Genomic DNA, 23438 nt, shown 5'->3' with positions numbered 1-23438 from the left:
TACAACAAAGTCAAGGTATTGGAGTGGTCATCACAAAGCCCTGACCTCAATCCTATAGAAAATTTGTGGGCAGAACTGAAAAAGTGTGTGAAAGCAAGGAGGCCTACAGAACTGATTCAGTAACACCAGCTCTGTCAGGAGGAATGGGCCAAAATTCACCCAACTTATTGTGGGAAGCTTGTGGAAGGCTACCCGAAACATCTGACCCAGGTTACAGAATGTAAAGGCAATGCTACTAAATACTAATCGAGTGTATGTAAACTTCTGACCCACTGGGAATGTGATGAAAGAAATAAAAGCTGAAATAAATAATTCTCTCTACTATTATTCTGACATTTCACATTCTTAAAATAAAGTGGTGATCCTAACTGACCTAAGACAGGGAATGTTTAACTTGTATTAAATGTTAGGATTTGTGAAAAACTGAGGCTAAATGTATTTGGCTAAGGTGTATGTGAACTTCTGACTTCAACTGTATGTAAATAAGACATTTCTAAAAACCTGTTTTCACTGTTCACTGTTATTATGGGGTATTGTGTGTGGAATGTTTTAGTAAATCCATTTTAGAATAAGGCTGTAACGTAGCAAAATGAGGAAAAAGTCAAGTGGTCTGAAAACTTTCCAAATGCACTGTATGTTTTTTTTACTTTAAAGCTGGAATCCTTAATTGTGAAACAGCCACGTCTGTTTGTGATTTTACAATAAAGTTCCGGCATATAATGAACACTTTTCCCCCTCGGAGCATGATATGTGCTGTAACAAAAACAATTAACGTTAGTGGGGTGGCCAGTGGCGCTGTTTCCCCGTCCTGCGGATACCATCTTTAATTTTAGAATAATATTTTTTGAAATTTTGATTTGGTCCCTAAATACACGTACACAAAATATTTGTGTCCCCTGTCCTCCTCCTTTTACCTAACTCACTCAGCCCTGCGTCCGGAACTTCATCTCCTCCTCCTGTGAAAGAAGGGATGAAAATAGAAATGAAATGAGAAGCAATGCAGTGTGTGTGCATACGTACATGCATGCGTGTGTGTGCGCACGCGTTTGTACGTGTGGGCTGTGTTATTAAAAAGTAGCTGGCCAATTAAGTCCTCTGTCTCCACTCTCTTAGATGTGGGCTATTTAAATGTGGGCTATCAGCTTTGTCTTGGGGCCTAAATGAGAGTTCTGGTTAGAGAACTAACCGGCCCAGCCCAGCCTACACAGAACCAGTCCCAGACCAAACACATGTGGTTCTACACTCCCTTATAGTAAGTAACGCAGGGCAACAGATTTTTTATGAACTATGTAGTGAATTTGTTCCTCCAGTATGCAGTATACCTTGAGCTTGGGGTTCTGTTTGTGGAGACTGCGTGTGCTGTGCTGTGCGTGTGTGTGTATCACATCAGCTTCATCTAACTCGGCCAGTAAAAAATAAATGCTGAAATGCCTGCATCTGCAGCCAGGAGGCGACAGAGTCCCCACAGCCACAATGACTTGGCATAACTCCTCTCCTCTCTTTTCCTTTCATCCCCTCTTATCTCCTCTCCAATCCACTGCTCTTCTCCCCTCCTCCTGTTCTTTCCTTTCCTTTCCTCTCCATGGCTCCCCTCCCCTTTCCTCCTCTCTTATTTCCTCCCCTCCTCTTCTTTCCTCCATCCCCTCTCACTGACCCACTGACTCTGCCACTACTTTGTGAATGGACCACAGTGCTCCAACAAGACTTTCTCTGTCCTCATCTCTGCATATCTAATAGACTGGATCAGTTATAGTTGTGGCTGGGAGGGATTTCTGCAACACATCAACTATTTTCTGATCAGCGCTGGTGAAGGAGAGGAGACAAGGAGGTGGCAAAGGAGATGACGAAGGAGACGACAAGGAAGGGGGAGCACCCGGTTGAGAGATTGGGGACATGGTCTTTCTCTAATCCTGAACAGTAGTTTGTCGTTGATGTTGCTTCAAAGTTGTTACCTCAACACCATTTATCAGTGTCACTTAGAAGTGTGATAAGTGGACTCGATCGGCTGTGCCTGTTTCAAAAACATCCCAAACCGTGTGTGAGCATGTCAGTCACACAGAATATCAAAGAAGGGAGAGGATAACCACATGTGTTGTCTCTACCTTGACCTACACTGGCACACCTATACTGTCTATCCTAACAATATGAGAAAGAATAGTTTCCTCTTCCCCTCATCCTCCCCTCAGCTCTGTGGGAATGTGTCTCGTCTCCTGGGGTTCAGTGTACAGGACTGTTGAGTTCACTCCTGTTGCTCAGGGAGCCAGGCAGGCTGTGTTTGAGAGCCACGCTCACTAAATGTCACACACAGTCACAGACTCGGCAGGAACACATTCAGCCTGTAAAGACGCTGCCGGGCACCTGTCCGTCACATCAGCAGCGATTAGCTCTGACGGTTAACCCCTTCCCCTATCAGACTGAGGGATCATGGAAGGAACACCGTTATTGGCTCTGATGCTTAAGCCCTGTGTCTGTCACTGGAGCAGACAGTTGACCCCTCCCGCTTGAAGTGGGGTGATTCTGCCCCCCAGTAACTTGCTGTTTGACTGCAAAGTTATTGAGTCAAAATAAAAATAAAACTACTGATGCTTTCTAATAATTTTATGAATTACCCAATTAAACTAAGATTACATAATTTAGAATAGTATCAGCTAACAGCTTGGAAATACTCGAAGAACAGTGTGTGTGTGTGTGTGTGTGTGTGTGTGTGTGTGTGTGTGTGTGTGTGTGTGTGTGTGTGTGTGTGTGTGTGTGTGTGTGTGTGTGTGTGTGTGTGTGTGTGTGTGTGTGTGTGTGTGTGTGTGTGAGGTCACATCTACACCTCATGTTGGGGCTGGGTAGGAGCGATTGATCGGAATAATCTAGTTGCTGGGTGGAAGAAGGAGAGGGGGAGGATGAAAGAGGGAGGATGAAAGAGGCAAATCAGGTGCACATATGTCACCTCCTTTACCCTGTGGCGGGACAAGACTGACAGATACCCTTTATACATAAGCCTTGGTTTATATAGAGCAGAACGATTGCCAGTGAACAGACAGGAGCATGCAACACGCTACTAAACACACTACTAAACAGAAGACCTCCTCCATTCCTGTCATTATTGAAAGAGATTGTAATATCTCACATCTCAAAATAGGACTACTTAATGTTAGATCCCTCACTTCCAAGGCAGTCATAGTCAATGAACTAATCACTGAGCATAACCTTGATGTGATTGGCCTGACTGAAACATGGCTCAAGCCTGATACAGTTATTGTGTTAAATAAGGCCTCTCCTCCTGGTTACACTAGTGACATATCCCCTGCGCATCCCACAAAGGCAGATGCACAGATATTTCAATGAACCCCCGAAAAAGATGCCGTTCTAATATTTTAGCTTCTAGTCATGAAATCTACGCAGCCTACACAATAACTTTGTATAGCTACTGTACTGTTTACAGGGCTCCTGGGCCGTATACAGCATTCCTCATTGAGGTCCCTGAATTCCTAACGGATCTTGTAGTCATGGCAGATAATATTCACATTTTTGGTGACTTCAATATTCACATGGCAAAGTCCACAGACACACTCCAAAAGTTTTTTGGAGCCATCATTGACTACGTGGGTTTTGTCCAACATGTCTCTGGACATGCATTGCCACAGTCATACCCTGGATTTAGTTTTGTCCCATGGCATAAATATTGTTAATCTAAATGTTTTTCTTTACAATACTGGACTATCGGACCACAGTCTTATTACGTTTGCGATCGCAACAAATAATCTGCTTAGACCCCAACCAAGGATTATCAAAAGCCACGCTATAAATTCTTGGACAACCCAAAGATTCCTAGATGCCCTTCCAGACTCCCGCCACCTACCCAAGGACGTCGGAGTACAAAAATCTGTTAACCTCCTAACTGAAGAGCTATATGAAACCTTGTGTAATACCATATATACAGTTGCACCTCTAAAACCAAAAAACATTTGTCACAAGAAATTAGCTCCCTGGGATAGAGAAAATAAACAAGTCCTGAAGCAAGTTTCCAGAAATGTGGAACGGAAATGGCGCTCCACCATACTGGAAGTCTTCTGACTAGCATGGAAAGACAGTGCCATGCAATATCGAAGAGCCCTCACTGCTGCTCAATCAGCCTACTTTTCCAACCTAAATAGGCAGAATAGAAACAATCCCCAAAAATGTTTTTGATACTGTCGCAAAGCTAACTAAGCTAACTGGCCTTCACGTCAGCAGTGATGAATTCGTGAACTTCTTTGACGAAAATATCATGATCATTAGAAAGCAAATTACGGACACCTCTTTGAATCTGCTTATTTCTCCAAAACTCAGTTGTCCTGCACAGAACTGCCAGGACCTAAGATCAATGGCGACACTCAAGTTTTTTAATTCTGTATCTTTCGACTCATTCACAAAAATAGTAATTGCATCTAAACCTTCAAGCTGCCTACTGGACCCTATTCCAACTAAACTACTGATGAGCTACTTCCTGTGCTTGGCCCTCCTATGTTGAACATAATAAACGGTTCCCTATCCTCCGGATGAGTACCAAACTCACTAAAAATGGCAGCAATAAAGCCCCTGAAAAAGCCAGACCTTGACTCGGAAAATAAAAAATTATATCAGCCAGGCCTCCCGAGTGTCGCAGCGATCTAAGGCACTGCATTGCAGGGGTTCGATCCCAGGCTGTAGTGTCACAACCAGCCGTTACTGGGAGTCTCATAGGCCGGAGCACAATTGGCCCAGCGTCGTCCAGGTTAGGGGAGAGTTTGGCCGGGGGGGCTTTACTTGGCTCATTGTCCTCTAGCAACTCCTTGTGGTGGGCCGGGTGCCTGTAGGCTAACCTTGGTTGTCAAGGTGAATGGTGTTTCCTCTGACACATTGGTGCGACTGGCTTCCGTGTTAAGCAGGCATTGTGTTAAGAAGCGCGGCTTGGGGGGGCATGCTTCGGAGGATGCATGACTCGACCTTCGTCTCTCCCAAGCCCGTTGGGAAGTTGTGGTGATAAGACAAGATCGTAATGTTAAGGGATTTTCAATCAATAATGACTAATTATGTATACATTTCAATCAGGACTGACTAATCAGAATACTATTATGTTACTGTATAGATGTATGAATTTTCTTTTAACCCTAGTATTGAATATATGTGTTTAAATATAATCAAGAAGTAGAACAATGACTGTCTGTTCCTTGGTAGAAATGAATGAACTTATAGCCAGACTGGCTAGAATGCTTATCGACACAGGCAGACCTTGGCTTGCGTCGTAAATTATCTTAGTAGGGAAAGACGATGTGGGAAGGCTTGAGAACTATACAGCCATTGTACTGCTGGTTGATGAGACGGGGTGTTACGAAAACTAATGTCAGTTTATAATCTGTGGTAAACTGTATCATGTTCAGTACTCTCGAGAATAAACACAGCTGGTTGATATTTGAGACTGGTCTCTGTCCATTTCATACAAATAAGAGTCATACAAATTCTTAGGAATTGACAGAGTGTTTAATTTTAATTGGGTATTAAAACATAGAGGAATATAATTCCTGTAACACGTAATCACAAAATTGGGGAGAAATAGAGGGTATAAATTTAAAAAATAAAATATTTTTTTTAAATTATATCGTCCTATATCGAATCTCCCATTCCTCTCACAGTTTGGGAAAAAATGTGTTGTGCAGCAACTCCCTGCCTTCCCGAAGACAAATAATGGATACAAAACGCTCCAGTTGGGTTTTAGACCCCATCAAAGCACTGAAACTGCACTTGTGAAGGTGGTACATTACCTTTTAAAGGCATCATACCAAGGTTCTGCATCTGTCCTCCTCCTAGACCTTAGTGAAGCTTTGGAGAGATTGGACACCCTAATAGGTCTACATGGACAAGTTATTGCCTGGTTTACAGTGCCCTGCAAAAGTATTAACCCCCCTTTGGGATTTTTCCCATTTTGCTGCATTACAACCTGTAATATAAATAGGTTTTAAGTTGGACGTCATGTAATGGACATACACAAAATAGTCCAAATGGGTGAAGTGAAATGAAAAAAATTACTTGTTTCCCATTAAAAAAAAAACAGAAAAGTGGTACGTGCATATGTATTCACCCCCTTTGCTATGAAGCCTCTAAATAAGATCTGGTGCAACCAATTACCTTCAGAAGTCACATAATTAGTTAAATAAAGTCCATCTGTGTGCAATCTAAGTGTCACATGATCTGTCACATGATCTCAATATACAGTGCCTTGCAAAAGTATTCGGCCCCCTTGAACTTTGCGACCTTTTGCCACATTTCAGGCTTCAAACATAAAGATATAAAACTGTATTTTTTTGTGAAGAATCAACAACAAGTGGGACACAATCATGAAGTGGAACGACATTTATTGGATATTTCAAACTTTTTTAACAAATCAAAAACTGAAAAATTGGGCGTGCAAAATTATTCAGGCCCTTTACTTTCAGTGCAGCAAACTCTCTCCAGAAGTTCAGTGAGGATCTCTGAATGATTCAATGTTGACCTAAATGACTAATGATGATAAATACAATCCACCTGTGTGTAATCAAGTCTCCGTATAAATGCACCTGCACTGTGATAGTCTCAGAGGTCCGTTAAAAGCGCAGAGAGCATCATGAAGAACAAGGAACACACCAGGCAGGTCCGAGATACTGTTGTGAAGAAGTTTAATGCCGGATTTGGATACAAAAGATTTCCCAAGCTTTAAACATCCCAAGGAGCACTGTGCAAGCGATAATATTGAAATGGAAGGAGTATCAGACCACTGAAAATCTACCAAGACCTGGCCGTCCCTCTAAACTTTCAGCTCATACAAGGAGAAGACTGATCAGAGATGCAGCCAAGAGGCCCATGATCACTCTGGATGAACTGCAGAGATCTACAGCTGAGGTGGGAGACTCTGTCCATAGGACAAAAATCAGTCGTATATTGCACAAATCTGGCCTTTATGGAAGAGTGGCAAGAAGAAAGCCATTCCTTAAAGATATCCATAAAAAGTGTCATTTAAAGTTTGCCACAAGCCACCTGGGAGACACACCAAAAATGTGGAAGAAGGTGCTCTGGTCAGATGAAACCAAAATTGAACTTTTGGCAACAATGCAAAACGTTATGTTTGCGTAAAAGCAACACAGCTCATCACCCTGAACACACCATCCCCACTGTCAAACATGGTGGTGGCAGCATCATGGTTTGGGCCTGCTTTTCTTCAGCAGGGACAGGGAAGATGGTTAAAATTGATGGGAAGATGGATGGAGCCAAATACAGGATCATTCTGGAAGAAAACCTGATGGAGTCTGCAAAAGGCCTGAGACTGGGACGGAGATTTGTCTTCCAACAAGGCAATGATCCAAAACATAAAGCAAAATCTACAATGGAATGGTTCAAAAATAAATATATCCAGGTGTTAGAATGGCCAAGTCAAAGTCCAGACCTGAATCCAATCGAGAATCTGTGGAAAGAACTGAAAACTGCTGTTCACAAATGCTCTCCATCCAACCTCACTGAGCTCGAGCTGTTTTGCAAGGAGGAATGGGAAAAAATTTCAGTCTCTCGATGTGCAAACCTGATAGAGACATACCCCAAGCGACTCACAGCTGTAATCGCAGCAAAAGGTGGCGCTACAAAGTATTAACTTAAGGGGGCTGAATAATTTTGCACGCCCAATTTTTCAGTTTTTGATTTGTTAAATTTTTTTGAAATATCCAATAAATGTCGTTCCACTTCATGATTGTGTCCCACTTGTTGTTGATTCTTCACAAAAAAATACAGTTTTATATCTTTATGTTTGAAGCCTGAAATGTGGCAAAAGGTCGCAAAGTTCAAAGGGGCCGAATACTTTTGCAAGGCACTGTATATACACCTGTTCTGAAAGGCCACAGGGTCTGCAACACCACTAAGCAAGCGGCACCATGAAAACCAAGGAGCTCTCCAAACAGGTCAGGGACAAAGTTGTGGAGAAGTACAGATCAGGGTTGGGTTTTTAAAAAATTATCAGAAACTTTGAACATACCACGGAACAACATTAAATCCATTATTAAAAAATTTAAATAATATGGCCCCACAACCAACAAACCTGCCAAGAGAGGGCAGCCCACCAAAACTCATGGACCAGGCAAAGAGGGCATTAATCAGAGAAGCAACAAAGAGACAAAAGATAACCCTGAAGGAGCTGCACTCCACAGTGGAGATCTGTCCATACGACCACTTTAAGGTTCCGTTTTAGGACCACTATTGTTTTCGCTATATATTCTACCTCTTGGTGATGTCATTCAAAAACACAATGTCAACTATCACTGCTATGCAGACGACATACAGATGTATATTTTGATGAAACATGGTGAAGCCCCTAAATTGCCAACTACGGAAGCCTGTGTTTCAGACATAAAGAAGTGGATGGCGACAAATGTTTTACTTTTAAACTCACACAAAACAGATGCTAGTTCTAGGTCCCAAGAAACAAAGATATCTGCTATTTGATCTGACAATGAATCTTAGACGAATGTACAACCATCAAAACTATGAAGGACATCGGCGTAACTCTGGACCCCGGATCTCTCTTTTGACGAACACATCAAGAACATTTCAAGGGCAGTGTCTTTCCACCTTCGGAACATTGCAAAAAATCTGAAACCGTCTGTCCAAAAAGAATGCAGAAAAGCTCATCCACGCTCTAGATAAGACTACTGCAGTGCTCTACTGCCCGGCTACCCGGATAAAGCACTAAATAAACTTTATTTGCTAGAATCTTGACTAGAACAAAAATATTTGATCATATTACTCCAGTGCTATTGCACTGGCTTCCTGTTAAGTCTAAGGCTGATTTCAAGGTTTTACTGCTAACCTACAAAGCATTACTGTCAATGTTGTGCGCTATGTGTACGAAGTCAGGTGCAGGAGAGCAGTGAGTTGTGATTAGGCGCACCTATATTTGGCAAAAGCACAAAAGACAGAAACAACTGCGTCAAAAATCCTCCAGCCACAGGTAAAAGTCAATAAGTGCGAAAACACTCACAAATATACAAAGGCATGACAAATACATACAACGGGTCAAAATACGATAACCCGGGGAAAAAAACAGTCTGGCGCGTCACACTAAACACGTAAAAAAACAATTCCACACAAAGACATGGGGGGGAACAGAGGAATAAATACATGCAGTGTGATTAGGGAACCAGGTGTGCAGGGAACAAGACAAAACAAATGGAACAATGAGAACATGAGCGGCGATGGCTAGAAAGCCAGTGACGTCGACCGCCGAACGCCACCGAACAAGGAGAGGAGCCGACTTCGGACGGAAGTCGTGACAATTACATTGACTTGCTCCTACCTACAGTATCTCTCTGATTTGGTCCTGCCGTACATACCTACACATAAGCTATGGTCACAAGACACAGGCCTCCTTATTGTCCCTAGAATTTCTAAGCAAACAGCTGGAGGGAGGGCTTTCTCCTTTAGAACAACATTTTTATGGAATGGTCTGCCTACCCATGTGGGAGAAGCAGACGCGGTCTCGACATTTAAGTTTTTACTGAAGACTCATCTCTTCAGTAGGTCCTATGATTGAGTGTAGTCTGGCCCAGGGATGCAACGGTGAATGGCAAGGCACTGGAGTGACAAACCGCCCTTTCTGTCTCTGCCTGACTGGCTCCCCTGTCACCACTGGGATTCTCTGCCTCTAACCCTATTATGGGGGCTGAGTCACTGGCTTACTAGCGCTCTTCCATGCCGCCTCTAGGTGGGGTGCATCACATTGTGCCAGGATTTTTTCGCTATACTTGACTTGAGTGGGTTGAGTCACTGACGTGATCTTCCTGTCCGGTCTTGCTCAGGCTCGTGCAGTGGTGGAAATCTTTGTGGGCTATATTCATCTTTGTCTCAGGGTAGTAAGTTGGTGGTCTGTTGATATCCCTTCTAGTGGTGTGGGGGCTGTGCTTTGGCAGAGTGGATGGGGTAATATCCGGTCTGGTTGGCCCTGTCCGGGGGTATTGTCTCAGCCTCCAGTATCTATGCTGCAATCGTCTATGTGCTGGAGGGCTAGAGTCAGTCTGTCCTACAGTCTGCTCCCTCTAATTCTCCTATCTCTCTCCACAAGAAAGAGTAGAGTACAGTTGAGTTGAGTAGAGTAGAGTAAGAGAGAGAGATGCATGCATACACACACACAGAAACACAGAGAGACACAAAGAGAGAGAGAGGGAGAGCAAGAAACCTAGGAGATTCCGGGTTTCTTACCTCTCTCTGTTGAACTTGAGTGAGTGGAGGATGGCGGGCCTCTTCTGCCTCAGGTTCCAAAGGTGCACGCTGTCATCTGCCAGAGCACTCACCAGCGCCCCCTGTGGCAGAAATGGAGAAGACAGCATTTACACACAGGTAAGCATCAGTCCACAATGCACACACAAGCTTGCAATGACGTTTCTCCATCTCCTGGTGAAAGAGGCGGAATTTCAAGCAGACGTGGAAAGGGCTCCCACAGGGTCTGCTGCAGCTGCTGAGTCACAAAGAGACGCAAACACACACACAGGCTCGCACGCACACTCATCTATAGAGATACAGGAGTGTTTGAGATGTCTTGGAGTAGAGAAGAAAGGAGATAGAAAGGGGTTTAGTTGGGTAGAGAGCGAGAGAGAGCGACAGTGTCAGTAGAGGAGGCCTGGTGTTGAATGAGGTGTGTGTTCCTGTCTTCATTACGCACCTCATTGATGAGAAACTGTAGCGAGATGACAGCGGCTCCACTCTCATGTTGACAGTAGCACTCGACACCTGGACGACCAAACCTGATAGGATCTCCGTCAAGGAATCAACCAATGGAGAAGAAGGTGGGATGGATAAGAAAGGAGATCGAACCACACAATGATCAACTATGAGATTCGTTGTTTGCTATGGGTTTCAGTCCTTACATGGGCTTTTGGTACAGAACAGCCAATGTCTTGCTCTGTTTTTCTGTCATGACCAAGCATTGGACAGGTTAGAGCCATTCGACAGTCCACCCACAGTAAACGCCAAAGTCCATTTCACCAGTTTATCTACACTATACATACAAAAGTATGTTGACATCCTTTTCAAATTAGTGTATTTGTGCCCTGCTAGAGCTGCCCCGGTCAACTGTAAGTGTTGTTATTGCAAAGTGGAAACGTCGAGCAGCAACAACGTCTCAGCCGTGAAGTGGTAGGCCACACAAGCTCACAGAACGGGGCCGCCGAGTGCTGAAGCACGTAAAAATTGTCTGTTCTCGGTTGCAAAACTCAGTACCGAGTTCCAAACTGCCTCTGGAAGCAACATCAGCATAAGAAAAGTTTGTCAGGAGCTTCATGAAATGGGTTTCCATGGCCGAGCAGCCGCACACAAGCCTAAGATCACCAGGCACAATGCCAAGCGTCGGCTGGACTGGAGTAAAGCTAGCCGACATTGGACTCTGGAGCAGTGGAAACGCGTTCTCTGGAGTGATGAATCACGCTTCACCATCTGGTAGTCCGACGGACTAATCTGGGTTTGGCGGATTCCAAGAGAACACTACTGTTCTATGTGCCAACTGTAAAGTTTGGTGGATGAGGAATAATGGTCTAGGACTGTTTTCATGGTTCGGGCTAGGCCCCTTAGTTCCAGTGAAGGGAAATCTTAACACTACAGCATACAATGACATTATAGATGATTCTGCGCTTCCAACTTTGTGGCAACAGTTTGGGGACGGCCCTGTCCTGCTTCAGCGTGACAATGCCCTGGTGCACAAAGCCAGGTCCATACAGAAAATGGTTTGTCGAGATCCGTGTGGAAGAACTAAGATTGACCTACATAGAGCCCTGACCTAAACCCCATCTAACACCTTTGGGATGAATTGGAATGCCGACTGCGAGCCATGCCTTGTGGCCCAACATCAGTGACCAATTGAAGCAAGTCAATAAAAAGTTGCAGCAATGTTCCAACATCTCGTGGAAAGCCTTCCCAGAAGAGTGGAGGCTGTTATAATAGCAAAGGGGGGACGAACTCCATATTAATGCCCATAATTTTGGAATGAGATGTTCAAAGAGCAGGTCATGTAGTGTATTTTGAAGATATGGGCATTTCCTAGCTAATATACTGCAGTCTATCCTGCAGTATCCTGGTAGAGTTGTTTTCTGGAGAGATACAGTATATGTACATACAGAACACAGAGATAAGACACAATTATATATTTACTTCAAAATAAACAAATATACACTCAGTGGCCTGATTATTAGGTACCCCACCCCGTTCATGAAAATGGTTCGCTCCTACAGACAGTGAGTCACGTGGCCGTGACTTGCTATATAAAGCAGGCAGATAGGCACAGAGGCATTCAGCTACTGTTCAATTGAATGTTCGAATGGGCAAACCAAGTGACCTAAGTGACTTTGAGAGTGGTATGATCGTCGGTGCAAGACGTTCCAGTTCCAGTATCTCAGGAACGTCCGACCTCCTGGGCTTTTCACGCACGACAGTATTTAGGGTCGACCAACAATGGCGTGACAAAAAAAACATCAAGTCCGCGGCAGTCCTGTGGAAAACAGCTCGTTGATGAGAGGTTGAAGGAGAATGGCAAGAATCGTGCAAGCTAACAGACAGGCCACAAACAGGCAAATAACGGCGTAGTACATCAGTGGTATGCAGAATGACATCTCAGATTCAACAACGCTGGACAATTGAGGAGTGGAAAAATATCTCCGGGTACAACAAATCTTGGTTCCTGTTGCGTAATGCTAATGGCAGAGTCAGGATTTGGCGTAAGCACCATGAGTCCATGGCCCCATCCTGCCTGGTGTCAATGGTACAGGCTAGTGGCGGTGGTGTGTGGAAGGTGTTCCTGGCACACGTTAGGTCCTTGATACCAATTGAGCAATGTTTCCATGCCCCGAAGAAATCAGTCTGTTCTGAAGACAAAGGGGGGTCCGACCCAGTACTAGATGGGTGTACCTAATAAACTGGCCACTGAGTGTATAAATAAATGGCAGAGGAAGTTAATCTGGAGCTGCAGAGAAACAAACAACACAACATAATTACATATTCCTCCAACCTTAATCTGAGGTCACGACAGCGGAGAGAGAGAGACAGATATAGAGGGACAGAGAGAGGAAATAATGAAGAGTGGGGGAGATGGAAAAGAGGGGGAGGGAGAGTGGGAGAGAGTGCACGCATGCGTGGGTACAAGAGAGAGAGGGATGGATGAGATGTATGGAGGAGGAGAGAGCTATGCAGATGTATAATAAATAAGCAGGGGGAGCAGGGAGAGAGAAAATATAGAGAGAGAGAAAGAGAAGGGGAAAGATTGAAAATTAAGAGCTTCCTCCACTGAAGGCCTATATATGAGTGATGATGCGTATTCATCCTACCAAAAATTCCTGTGCAGACAGAGTGGAAGAGAGGAGGGGAGGAAGAGAGGAGGGCCGGGTAGCAGTTTTTCATGGGGGATGCAGTTAAGCGTAACACATGACAGCCAGAGAGATGACACTTTCCTCATAAGAGAGGAGAAAGAAGCAAGCAAACAGAGCATCCTGCTAATATCTCCAGCTAAAATAGCCTACTAAAATAGAATATAATTGTATAGACTGATCAGGGCAACACTAAACTACAGCATTACTGCACCAGAAAAGAAAAAATGACCACACACTTAAATATATTAACACACACACACACATCACACATCCGGTTCACAAACAAAAATACTGTACATCAAACATGCACATAGCACATACGGGAAGGCAAGCTTCTCCACCCTCTCGCACACAAGAGAGAGCCCCCCTGCAGAGTAGTCGGAAGAATGATCTGGATGCTTAAGTCCAAGATGGGAACTGGAAGAGATTTAATTGAAAACTCATTCCAGAGATTGCCTGGCAACCAAATCTTTTGGGCCCGAAAAAAAAGGCAGGACTTATGATTGTGCTTTTTAAAACGTTTCTCTTCGACTTTCTATAAAATGCAGGCAGGCTTCCAAAAAGCAAATTATCGAAAAGCACACAGACAGACTAACTCTGGAAAACAGTTGGCTGTACAATGACATCAAACCATGGTCAAAGATAGAAAATAGTCATATCTAATTTAATAATATAGAGTATAGCATTTAGCAGGCACTTTTATCCAATGTGCATACATTTTTGTATGGGTGGTCCCGTGAATATAGTGAACATTTATCAGACTGAACTCCCCGTCTTAAATAAACCATTATGACAATTTGCTAAATGTTTCAGGTCTGAGAAAAGTGAATTGTGTCCTCTAAAAGCCAACCTTCAGATCTAAAGATTATGCCCTCGGAATGTACCATTTAACTTTTGGCGGGCTGTTCTCTGTCTCAAAAATAAGGACAAAACCATATATAGATGGTATTGGAGTAACAAATCATTGTCTCTAAAATATAAACCTTAATGGCATGCCTCATGGCATCACAAGGACTATTCTATGTTTGGTTAAAGATAAAGCCCATGATGTTTAGCCTGGGATGACCCCTATGACACTTGAGGTTGAACAAGTACCTAAACTCCAGGCACATGATCCTTTGTGTTATCTTTCCACAGTATGACACTGCTCCTGTCACCACCAATACCACTCACATATTTGACAGATTGACTATAGTGAAGAAAAGAGGGAGACAGTAGAGAGAGAAAGAAAGAGAGAGAGAAGGAAGGAAGGAAAACTGGGTCAATTCCTCATCTTGTCAAGTCAGACGAAACTTTAAAAAGCTATTTCGGACCCTCAAATTCAACATATCTGCTATTTCATGGGTTTTCATAGTCCCCACGCTTAGTGTTGGAAGCCGGAAGGGAGTCTTCTCTTTACATCAAACAAAGTGAACTTGTCAAGAGAGCTACAACTAGGGATGCTTATGGAGACAATATATCCCAGGGATAGCACTCAGTTGGTTCCTGTGGATGTAATCAAATTGCTGTGAGTGGACTCTTCACCTGACAGAACCAATTGAATGTATGATGGATCTTCTAGACCATTTGTTGTTTTGTACACCCTGCACCATAGGGAGTGATTGTCTTTGTGTGTGTGTGTGTGTGTGTGTGTGTGTGTGTGTGTGTGTGTGTGTGTGTGTGTGTGTGTGTGTGTGTATGTGAGAGAGAGGCTATGCCAATGGTTAGTGACAGACATAGAATGTTGAAGAAAGACAGAGCACAGGGAGGGAGATAATGAGGAAAAGAGGTAGAGTACCGGATAGAAAGATCTAGAGAGGAAAATGGAAAAACAGCAAGAGAGAGAGCGAGAACAGAGTAGGAGAATGAAAGCCAGCGAGAGATAAAACGAGAGAGGGATAGAGAGAGACAGATAGAAAAATGATAGAAAGAGCCAGCAGAAGAAAGAACGAGAAAGAGGGAGGCCACGAGTGAAAGAAGGAAAAAAGGCTGTGAGTGTGGAGGTCTGTGACGTTGGGCCGGGACTGACGTCAAACATGCCCAAACATACATCACCCTGCCAGGGAGGGGTTGGGACAGAGTCTGCTGTTCTGCTGCCTGCTCCCACAGCTCAGAGAGACAAAGGTTGAGAGAGCGAGAGAGAGAGAGAGGGGGAGGGAGGGAGGGAGAAAGAGAGATCAATAAAGATAGAGGAAAGGAGGAAAATAGAGAGAGAGAGTGAGAGAGAGAGAGAGAGAGAGAGAATCTACCAGGGCATATAACCATCTACTGCAACAGTGCACAGCCAGTCTTCCACAGTGAGAAAGAGAAAACAGCTTCTTATCACAGCCCAATGACCGAGAGTGATATAGGGCACATAATGCCCTCCTAAATAAACAAACACATACACACACACATACAAAAACTCAAGCATACACTACATTTGAGAGCCACATTTAACGTGTACAAACTCAGGCATAAACATATGCATGCGCGCGCGTACACACACCCTCGCACAAACACACACGCACAGTCACACACACACATTGAGCGGTAATTAAATTGTTTAATATAGTTCCAGTATAAATCATTTCCCCTGACACATTTGAGTTATTACGCATGCAAACAATTAAATCCCACATACAGTAGAGTAAAGTACAGGGCTGCTGGCTGTTTGTCACTGCCACAGTTACACGTAAACCACACTCCCACCTTCACTTGAACAAAGTAACAGTAAACCAGTGTACCACAGCTACACCATCTCGGGTGAGGATGGTGTAGTTCGGGCTACCTTCTGAGAATTCGTAGGCGAGTGAGTAAACCCCCACTGCCATCTGTTTTAATGGCCAATGTGTAATGATTGGGAAACAAAATGGATTACCCTACCAACGGGACATTGAAAACTGTAATATCTTATGTTTCACCGAGTCGTGGCTGAACGACGACACGGCTGATATAAAGCTGGCGGGATTTTCCATGCATCGGCAGGACAGAGAAGCTATGTCTGGTAACACGAGGGGCGGGTGTGTGTGTCTATATGTCAGTAACAGCTGGTGTGCAATGTCTAATATTAAATAAGTCTTGAGGTATTGCTTTATGATAAGCTGTAGACCACAATATATACCAAGAGAGTTCTTATCTATGTTATTCATAGCTGTCTATTCACCACCACAAACCAATGCTGGCACTAAGACCGCACTCAACCAACTCTATAAGGCCATAAGCAAAGAAGAAAATGCTAATCCAGAAGCGGCGCTCCTGGTGGCCGGGGACTTTAATGCAGGCAAACTTAAATCCGTTTTACATCATTTCTACCAGCATGTCACATGTGCAACTAGAGGGAAAAACTCTAAGCCACCTTTACTCCATACACAGAGACACATACAAAGCACGACCTCACCCTCCATTTCGCAAATTTGATCATAATTTCAACCTTCTGATTCTTGCTTACAAGCCAAAACTAAAACAGGAAGTACCAGTGACTCGCTCAATACCGAAGTGGTCAGATGACGCGGATGCTAAACTACAGGACTCTCTTGCTAGCACAGACTGGAATATGTTCTGGGATTCATCCAATGGCATTGAGGAGTATACCACCTCAGTCATCGGCTTCATCAATAAGAGCATCGACGACGTTGTCCCAACAGTGACCCTGTGTACATATCCCAAGAAGAAGCCATGGATTACAGGCAACATCCACATTGAGCTAAAGGCTATAGCTGCCTCTTTCAAGGATCAGGACACTAATCTGGACGCTAACAAGAAATCCTGAACTACGCCCTCAGGCGAACCATCAAGCAGGCAAAGCATCAATAAAGGATTAAGATTGAATCCAACTACACTGGCTCTGACGCTCGTCGGATGTGGCAGGGCTCGAAAACTATTATAAGACCACAAAGGGAAACCCAGCTGCGAGCTGCCCAGTGATGTGAGCCTATTAGACAAGCTAAATGCCTTTTATGCTCGCTTCGAGGCAAGCAACACTGAAGCATGCATGAGAGCACCAGCTGTTCTGATGACTGTGTGATAATGCTCTTGGTAGCTGATGTGAGCAAGACCTTTAAAGAGGTCAACATTCACAAAGCCACAGGGCCAGATGGATTACCAGGACATGTACTCAAAGCATGCACGGACCAACTGGCAAGTGTATTCACTGACATTTTCATCCTCTCCCTGACCTAGTCTGTAATACCTACATGTTTCAAGCAAACCACCATAGTCCCTGTGCCGAAGGAAGTGAAGGTAACCTGCCTAAATGATTACCACCCCATAGCACTCACGTCGGTAGCCATGAAATGCTTTGAAAGGCTGGTCATGGCTCACATCAACAATTTGCATACCACCCCAACAGATCCACAGATGACGCAATCTCAATCGCACTCCACACTGCCCTTTCCCACTTGGACAAAAGGAACACCTATTTGAGAATGCTGTTTATTGACTACAGCTCAGCGTTCAACACCATAGTTCCCACAAAGCTCATCACTAAGGACCCTGGGACTAAACACCTCCCTCTGCAACTGGATCCTGGACTTCCTGACAGGCCGCCCCGTTAGGGTAGGCAACAACACGTCTGCCACGCTCATCCTCAACACTGGGGCCCCTCAGGGGTGTGTGCTTAGTCCACTCTTGTACTCCCTGTTCACCCACGACTACGTGGCCAAACATGACTCCAACACCATCATTAAGTTTGCTGACGACACAACAGTGGTAGGTCTGATCAATGCTAAACGTAATTTCAGGTCACAACTTGTAGAATTGTTTACGTGCTGCTGTGTGTTTTGTTGCTAACCTAACTTTGCTACCTGCCAACTTTACGGTTTTTACTTTTTAATTACAGTTTATATTTTTAGTTTTTCCCTCGCTCAACTTTTTTCATTCAACTTCTTCACTGGACGTGGTTCATCAGGACCTCCACCAGCCGAAGCTAAGTAGTAACATTAACATGATGCCTTCTAATTGCAGTCGCTGTACTTACGGCGAGGATAGCTGTGCTGCAAGTCCAGCTTCAGATTCAATTGTTAGGCCAGGGTAATTTAAGTGTTTGGAAAGGATGAAACAGCATCTGTGCCACCAGTAAGTACAGATAGTAGTATAAATCCCCCTGCACAGTCCCCGCAGCCGGACATCTTTCTCATGGTTTCTGGAGGGAAATGCTGTAGGAATGCTCAATCGGTGTCGCTCATTCAGCCAACAGAAACTTTCAACCGGTTCAACCCATTAAGCAGTGAGTCGGAGTCAGAGGCCGAGCCTTCTCTGGTCTCTACTCCTCCCGTTACGGGGTCTGAGACCCCGAAGCCTCCCACCATTAGCTCTTACAAATTGAAAACCATAGTCATTGGCGACTTCATCACCTGCAGTATTAGACTTAAAACAAATCATCCAGCAATCAGACAGGGGGCAGGGCTACCAACGTTAAGGCTAATCTGAAGATGGTGTTGGCTAAAGCTAAAACTGGCAAATGTGAGAGTATAGGGATATTGTTATCCACGTCAGTACCAACGATGTTAGGATGAAACAGTCAGAGGTCACCAAGTGCAACATAGCTTCAGCATATAAATCAGCTAGAAAGATGTGTCGGCATCGAGTAATTGTCTCTGGCCCCCTCCCAGTTAGGGGAGTGATGAGCTCTACAGCAGAGTCACACAACTCAATCGCTGGTTGTGAACTGTTTGCTGCCCCTCCCAAAAGATAGAATTTGTAGATAATTGGCACTCTTTCTGGGACTCACCCACAAACAGGACCAAGCCTGGCCTGTAGAGGAGTGACAGCCTCCATCCTTGCTGGAGGGGTGCTCTCATTTTATCTACCAACATAGACAGGGCTCTAACTCCCCTAGCTCCACAATGAGATAGGGTGCAGGCTAGGCAGCAGGCTGTTAGACAGCCTGCCAGATTAGTGGAGTCTGCCACAAGCACAGTCAGTGTAGTCAGCTCAGCTACCCCCACTGAGACCATGTCTGTGCCTCAACCTAGGTTGGGCAAAACTAAACATGCCGGTGTTCGATTGAGCAATCTCACTGGAATAAAGACCTCCTCCATTCCTGCCATTATTGAAAGAGATTGTGATACCTCACATCTCAAAATAGGGCTACTTAATGTTAGATCCCTCACTTCGAAGGCAGTTATAGTCAATTAACTAATCACTGATCATAATCTTGATGTGATTGGCCTGACTGAAACATGGTTTAAGCCTGATTAATTTACTGTGCTAAATGAGGCCTCTCCTCCTGGTTACACTAGTTACCATATCCCCCGCGCATCCCGCAAAGGCAGAGGTGTTGCTAACATTTATGATTAGCAAATTTCAATTAACAAAAAAAATAATAATGTTTTCGTCTTTTGAGCTTCCAGTCATGAAATCTATGCAGCCTACTCAATCACTTTTTATAGCTACTATTTACAGGCCTCCTGGGCCATATACAGCGTTCCTCACTGAGTTCCCTGAATTCCTATCGGACCTTGTAGTCATGGCAGATAATAATTCACATTTTTGGTGACTTTAATATTCACATGGAAAAGTCCACAGACCCACTCCAAAAGGCTTTCGGAGCCATCATTTACTCAATGGGTTTAGTCCAACATGTCTCTGGACCTACTCACTGCCACAGTCATACTCTGGACCTAGTTTTGTCCCGTGGACCTTAATGTTTTTCCTCATAATCCTGGACTATTGGACCACCATTTTATTACATTTGCAATCGCAACAAATAATCTGCTCAGACCCCAAACAAGGATCATCAAAAGCCGTGCTATAAATTCTTGGACAACCCAAAGATTCCTAGATGCCCTTCCAGACTCCCTCCGCCTACCCAAGGATGTGTCATGACGTTGGCCTGGGGGGTAGGTTTATGACAGTCATAAATACCTCTTCCCCCCTTTTTCCTCACTCTACCCTACTGAGGTTACATTTGCAAAACCCTTGGTTAACATAGAGATTGGGAACATCAGTAGGTGGGGGGAAATTAACTATATTCTGGTAATCCGAACAATTGAACATATGCGGTGGTACTTAATGAATATGATGTCAGTTCGGTTGTCATCTGAGACATTCTCATCAATGATAAAATGACAAACTCTACAGTGGAAAGTCTACACATCAGAGTTATCGGATTCACATGGAATTGTTGTTCAATTTAAATGTTTGAATATGAAATTATTTGTGATGGGATGAAATGTGATTTTAGCTTCCAAAATGAGAGATTTGGATTTTCATAAGACAGGGCTGCTCAATCAGTGGCCCGCCCTGTGAAGGGACATGGGCTATAAAACTTTTCAAACACGCCCTCCTCTCCCTTCCTATATAAGCCCTTGACGGCAATAGAACTATCTGTTCCGGGGATGTAGGACGTCGGTCCTATGTCAGAATGGTTCAGATAATAACTACAGAACGAAGCCAACATCAGCGTGAGCTTTGGTTGTGAATGGTATGAACTTTGAACTCTTATTCACTACAGAAGTGATACATCCTAGCCGTTGAGTTAGCAACTGCAAACGCAGGTTAGGAAGGAACAGACAGAGTATCCCATCTACTACACAAAGGTGTTACTACAACGTATCCAATTGACAAACTGAGACATTCTTCAAAGGACTCGGTTGGGCAACACGGCCTTCCATCTACCACCAACCTACTGAAGCGCAGCTCAGAGTAAATATTTATTGCATTTTCCTTTTCCAAATGGGTGGTAATTTAGAATGCATAAGATACTGTATTTATGATAGCCCAGCTTCTTCCCTTTGTTCCTCAGTCTTCCCGCTCCTTCACTCAACCCAGCCCCCTTTCTTTTGTGTAACAAGCTGTCATATCTGTAACACCCGCCAGGGACGTTTTCCTTTATGACGTAATTTGTAATAAAGTTATGATTAATTGTGTGTATGTGTAATTCTGTGTGATTAGTTAGGTATTTAGTAAATAAATAATTAAACCCAATTTTGTATTGCTGAATCAACTTGTTAGCCTGTGTTCGTGCAGATAAAATCATTTACAACTTTCAGATGAGATTGAATGTCAGGGATTTCCTCCTCTTCTTCCAAAGAGGAGAGGCGAGAAGGATCGGAGGACCAAAATGCAGCGTTGTTGAAATTCATGTTTGTTTTTAATAAGAAAACTATACATGAATAAACTACAAAAACAACAACCGTGTAAACCCGAAACAGTCCCGTGTGGCACAAACACTGACACAGGAGACAATCACCCACAAAACCCAACACCAAACAGGCTACCTAAATATGGTTCCTAATCAGAGACAATGACTAACACCTGCCTCTGATTGAGAACCATATCAGGCCAAACACAGAAACAGACAAACTAGACACACAACATAGAATGCCTACTCAGGTCACACCCTGACCAAACAAAACATAGAACATACAAAGCAAACTATGGTCAGGGTGTGACAGTACGCCCCCCAGGCGCGGACTCCGGCCGCAAAACCTGAACCTATTGGGAGGGTCTGGGTGGGCATCTGTCCGCGGTGGCGGCTCTGGTGCTGGACGTGGCCCCCACTTCACCATAGTCTTAGTCCGCCCCATTGTCCACTTCCGTGGCCTCCTAACCACGGCGACCCTTCTAAATGAACCCACTGGACAGAGGGACAGCTCGGGACAGAGGGGCAGCTCGGGACAGAGGGGCAGCTCGGGACAGAGGGGCAGCTCGGGACTGAGGGGCCTCTGGGCTGAGGGGCTCTGGCGGCTCCTGGCTGACTGGCGGCTCCTTGCAGACTGGTGGCACTGGCGGCTCCTTGCAGACTGGCGGCGCTGGGCAGACTGGCGGCTCCTGGCTGACTGGCGGCTCCTGCAGGGCGGACTGGCGGCTCCTGTAGACTGGCGGCACTGGCGGCTCCTTGCAGACTGGCGGCACTGGCGGCTCCTTGCAGACTGGCGGCACTGGCGGCTCCTTGCAGACTGGCGGCGCTGGGCAGACTGGCGGCTCCTGGCTGACTGGCGGCTCCTTGCAGACTGGCGGCACTGGCGGCTCCTTGCAGACTGGCGGCACTGGCGGCTCCTTGCAGACTGGCGGCACTGGCGACTCCTTGCAGACTGGCGGCACTGGTGGCTCCTTGCAGACTGGCGGCACTGGCGACTCCTTGCAGACTGGCGGCACTGGCGGCTCCTTGCAGACTGGCGGCACTGGCGGCTCCTTGCAGACTGGCGGCGCTGGGCAGACTGGCGGCATTGGCGGCGCTAGGCAGACTGGTGGCTCAGGCGGCGCTGGGCAGACGGGTGGCTCAGGCGGCGCTGGGCAGACTGGCGACTCTGATGGCGCTGGACAGGCGGGAGACTCCAGCAGCGCTGGAGAGGAGGAAAGCTCTGGCAGCGCTGGAGAGGTGGGAGACTCCGGCAGCGCTGGAGAGGAGGAAGGCTCCGGCAGCGCTGGACAGGCGGGAGCACCTGTAAGGATGAGACGGAGAGACAGCCTGGTGCGGGGGGCTGCCACCGGAGGGCTGGTGCGTGGAGGTGGTACCGGATAGACCGGACCGTGCAGGCGCACTGGAGCTCTTGAGCACCGAGCCTGCCCAACCTTACCTGGTTGAATGCTCCCGGTCGCCCTTCCAGTGCGGCAAGGTGGAATAGCCCGCACTGGGCTATGCAGGCGAACCGGGGACACCATGCGCAAGGCTGGTGCCATGTAAGCCGGCCCAAGGAGACGCACTGGAGACCAGATGCGTAGAGCCGGCTTCATGGCACTTGGCTCGATGCCCACTCTAGCCCGGCCGATACGCGGAGCTGGTATGTACCGCACCGGGCTATGCACCCGCACTGGGGACACTGTGCGCTCCACAGCATAACACGGTGCCTGCCCGGTCTCTCTCGCCCTCCGGTAAGCACAGGAAGTTGGCTCAGGTCTCCTACCTGGATTCGCCATACTTCCTGTGTGCCTCCCCCCCAAGAAATGTTTGGGGCTGCCTCTCGGGCTTTCTTGCCAGCCGTGTTCCCTCATATCGCCGGCTCCTCTCTCCAGCTGCCTCTGCTCTCCTAGCTACCTGTTCCTATGGAAGGCAATCTTTTCCCACGAGGATCTCCTCCCATGTGTAGCAACCCTTGCCGTCCCATGTCCATTCCTCTTTGCGCCGCTGTTGCTGTTGCCCGTTACCACGCCGCTTGG

General features: G+C 45.5%; 1 protein-coding gene across 3 annotated transcripts in view; it reads right to left on the bottom strand.

The window, feature by feature from the left end:
* The window catches only part of stxbp5a (syntaxin binding protein 5a (tomosyn)), a 157198-nt gene that overhangs the window by 91813 nt on the left and 41947 nt on the right, over positions 1–23438 (bottom strand). For all 3 annotated transcript variants that reach the window (XM_042321893.1, XM_042321894.1, XM_042321895.1), the window contains exons 3-4: positions 10685–10766; positions 10225–10325 (exon numbers count right to left, since the gene is read on the bottom strand). In XM_042321893.1, the coding sequence (XP_042177827.1) occupies positions 10225–10325; positions 10685–10766 (183 nt within the window). The remainder of the gene's footprint in view (positions 1–10224; positions 10326–10684; positions 10767–23438) is intronic.

This window comes from Oncorhynchus tshawytscha, linkage group LG05 (genome assembly GCF_018296145.1).
Source record: "Oncorhynchus tshawytscha isolate Ot180627B linkage group LG05, Otsh_v2.0, whole genome shotgun sequence".
In the NCBI taxonomy this organism is placed as follows: Eukaryota; Metazoa; Chordata; class Actinopteri; order Salmoniformes; family Salmonidae; genus Oncorhynchus; species Oncorhynchus tshawytscha.
Note: the sequence above shows the minus strand (reverse complement) of the source record. Positions and strands in the feature narration are given on the sequence as shown.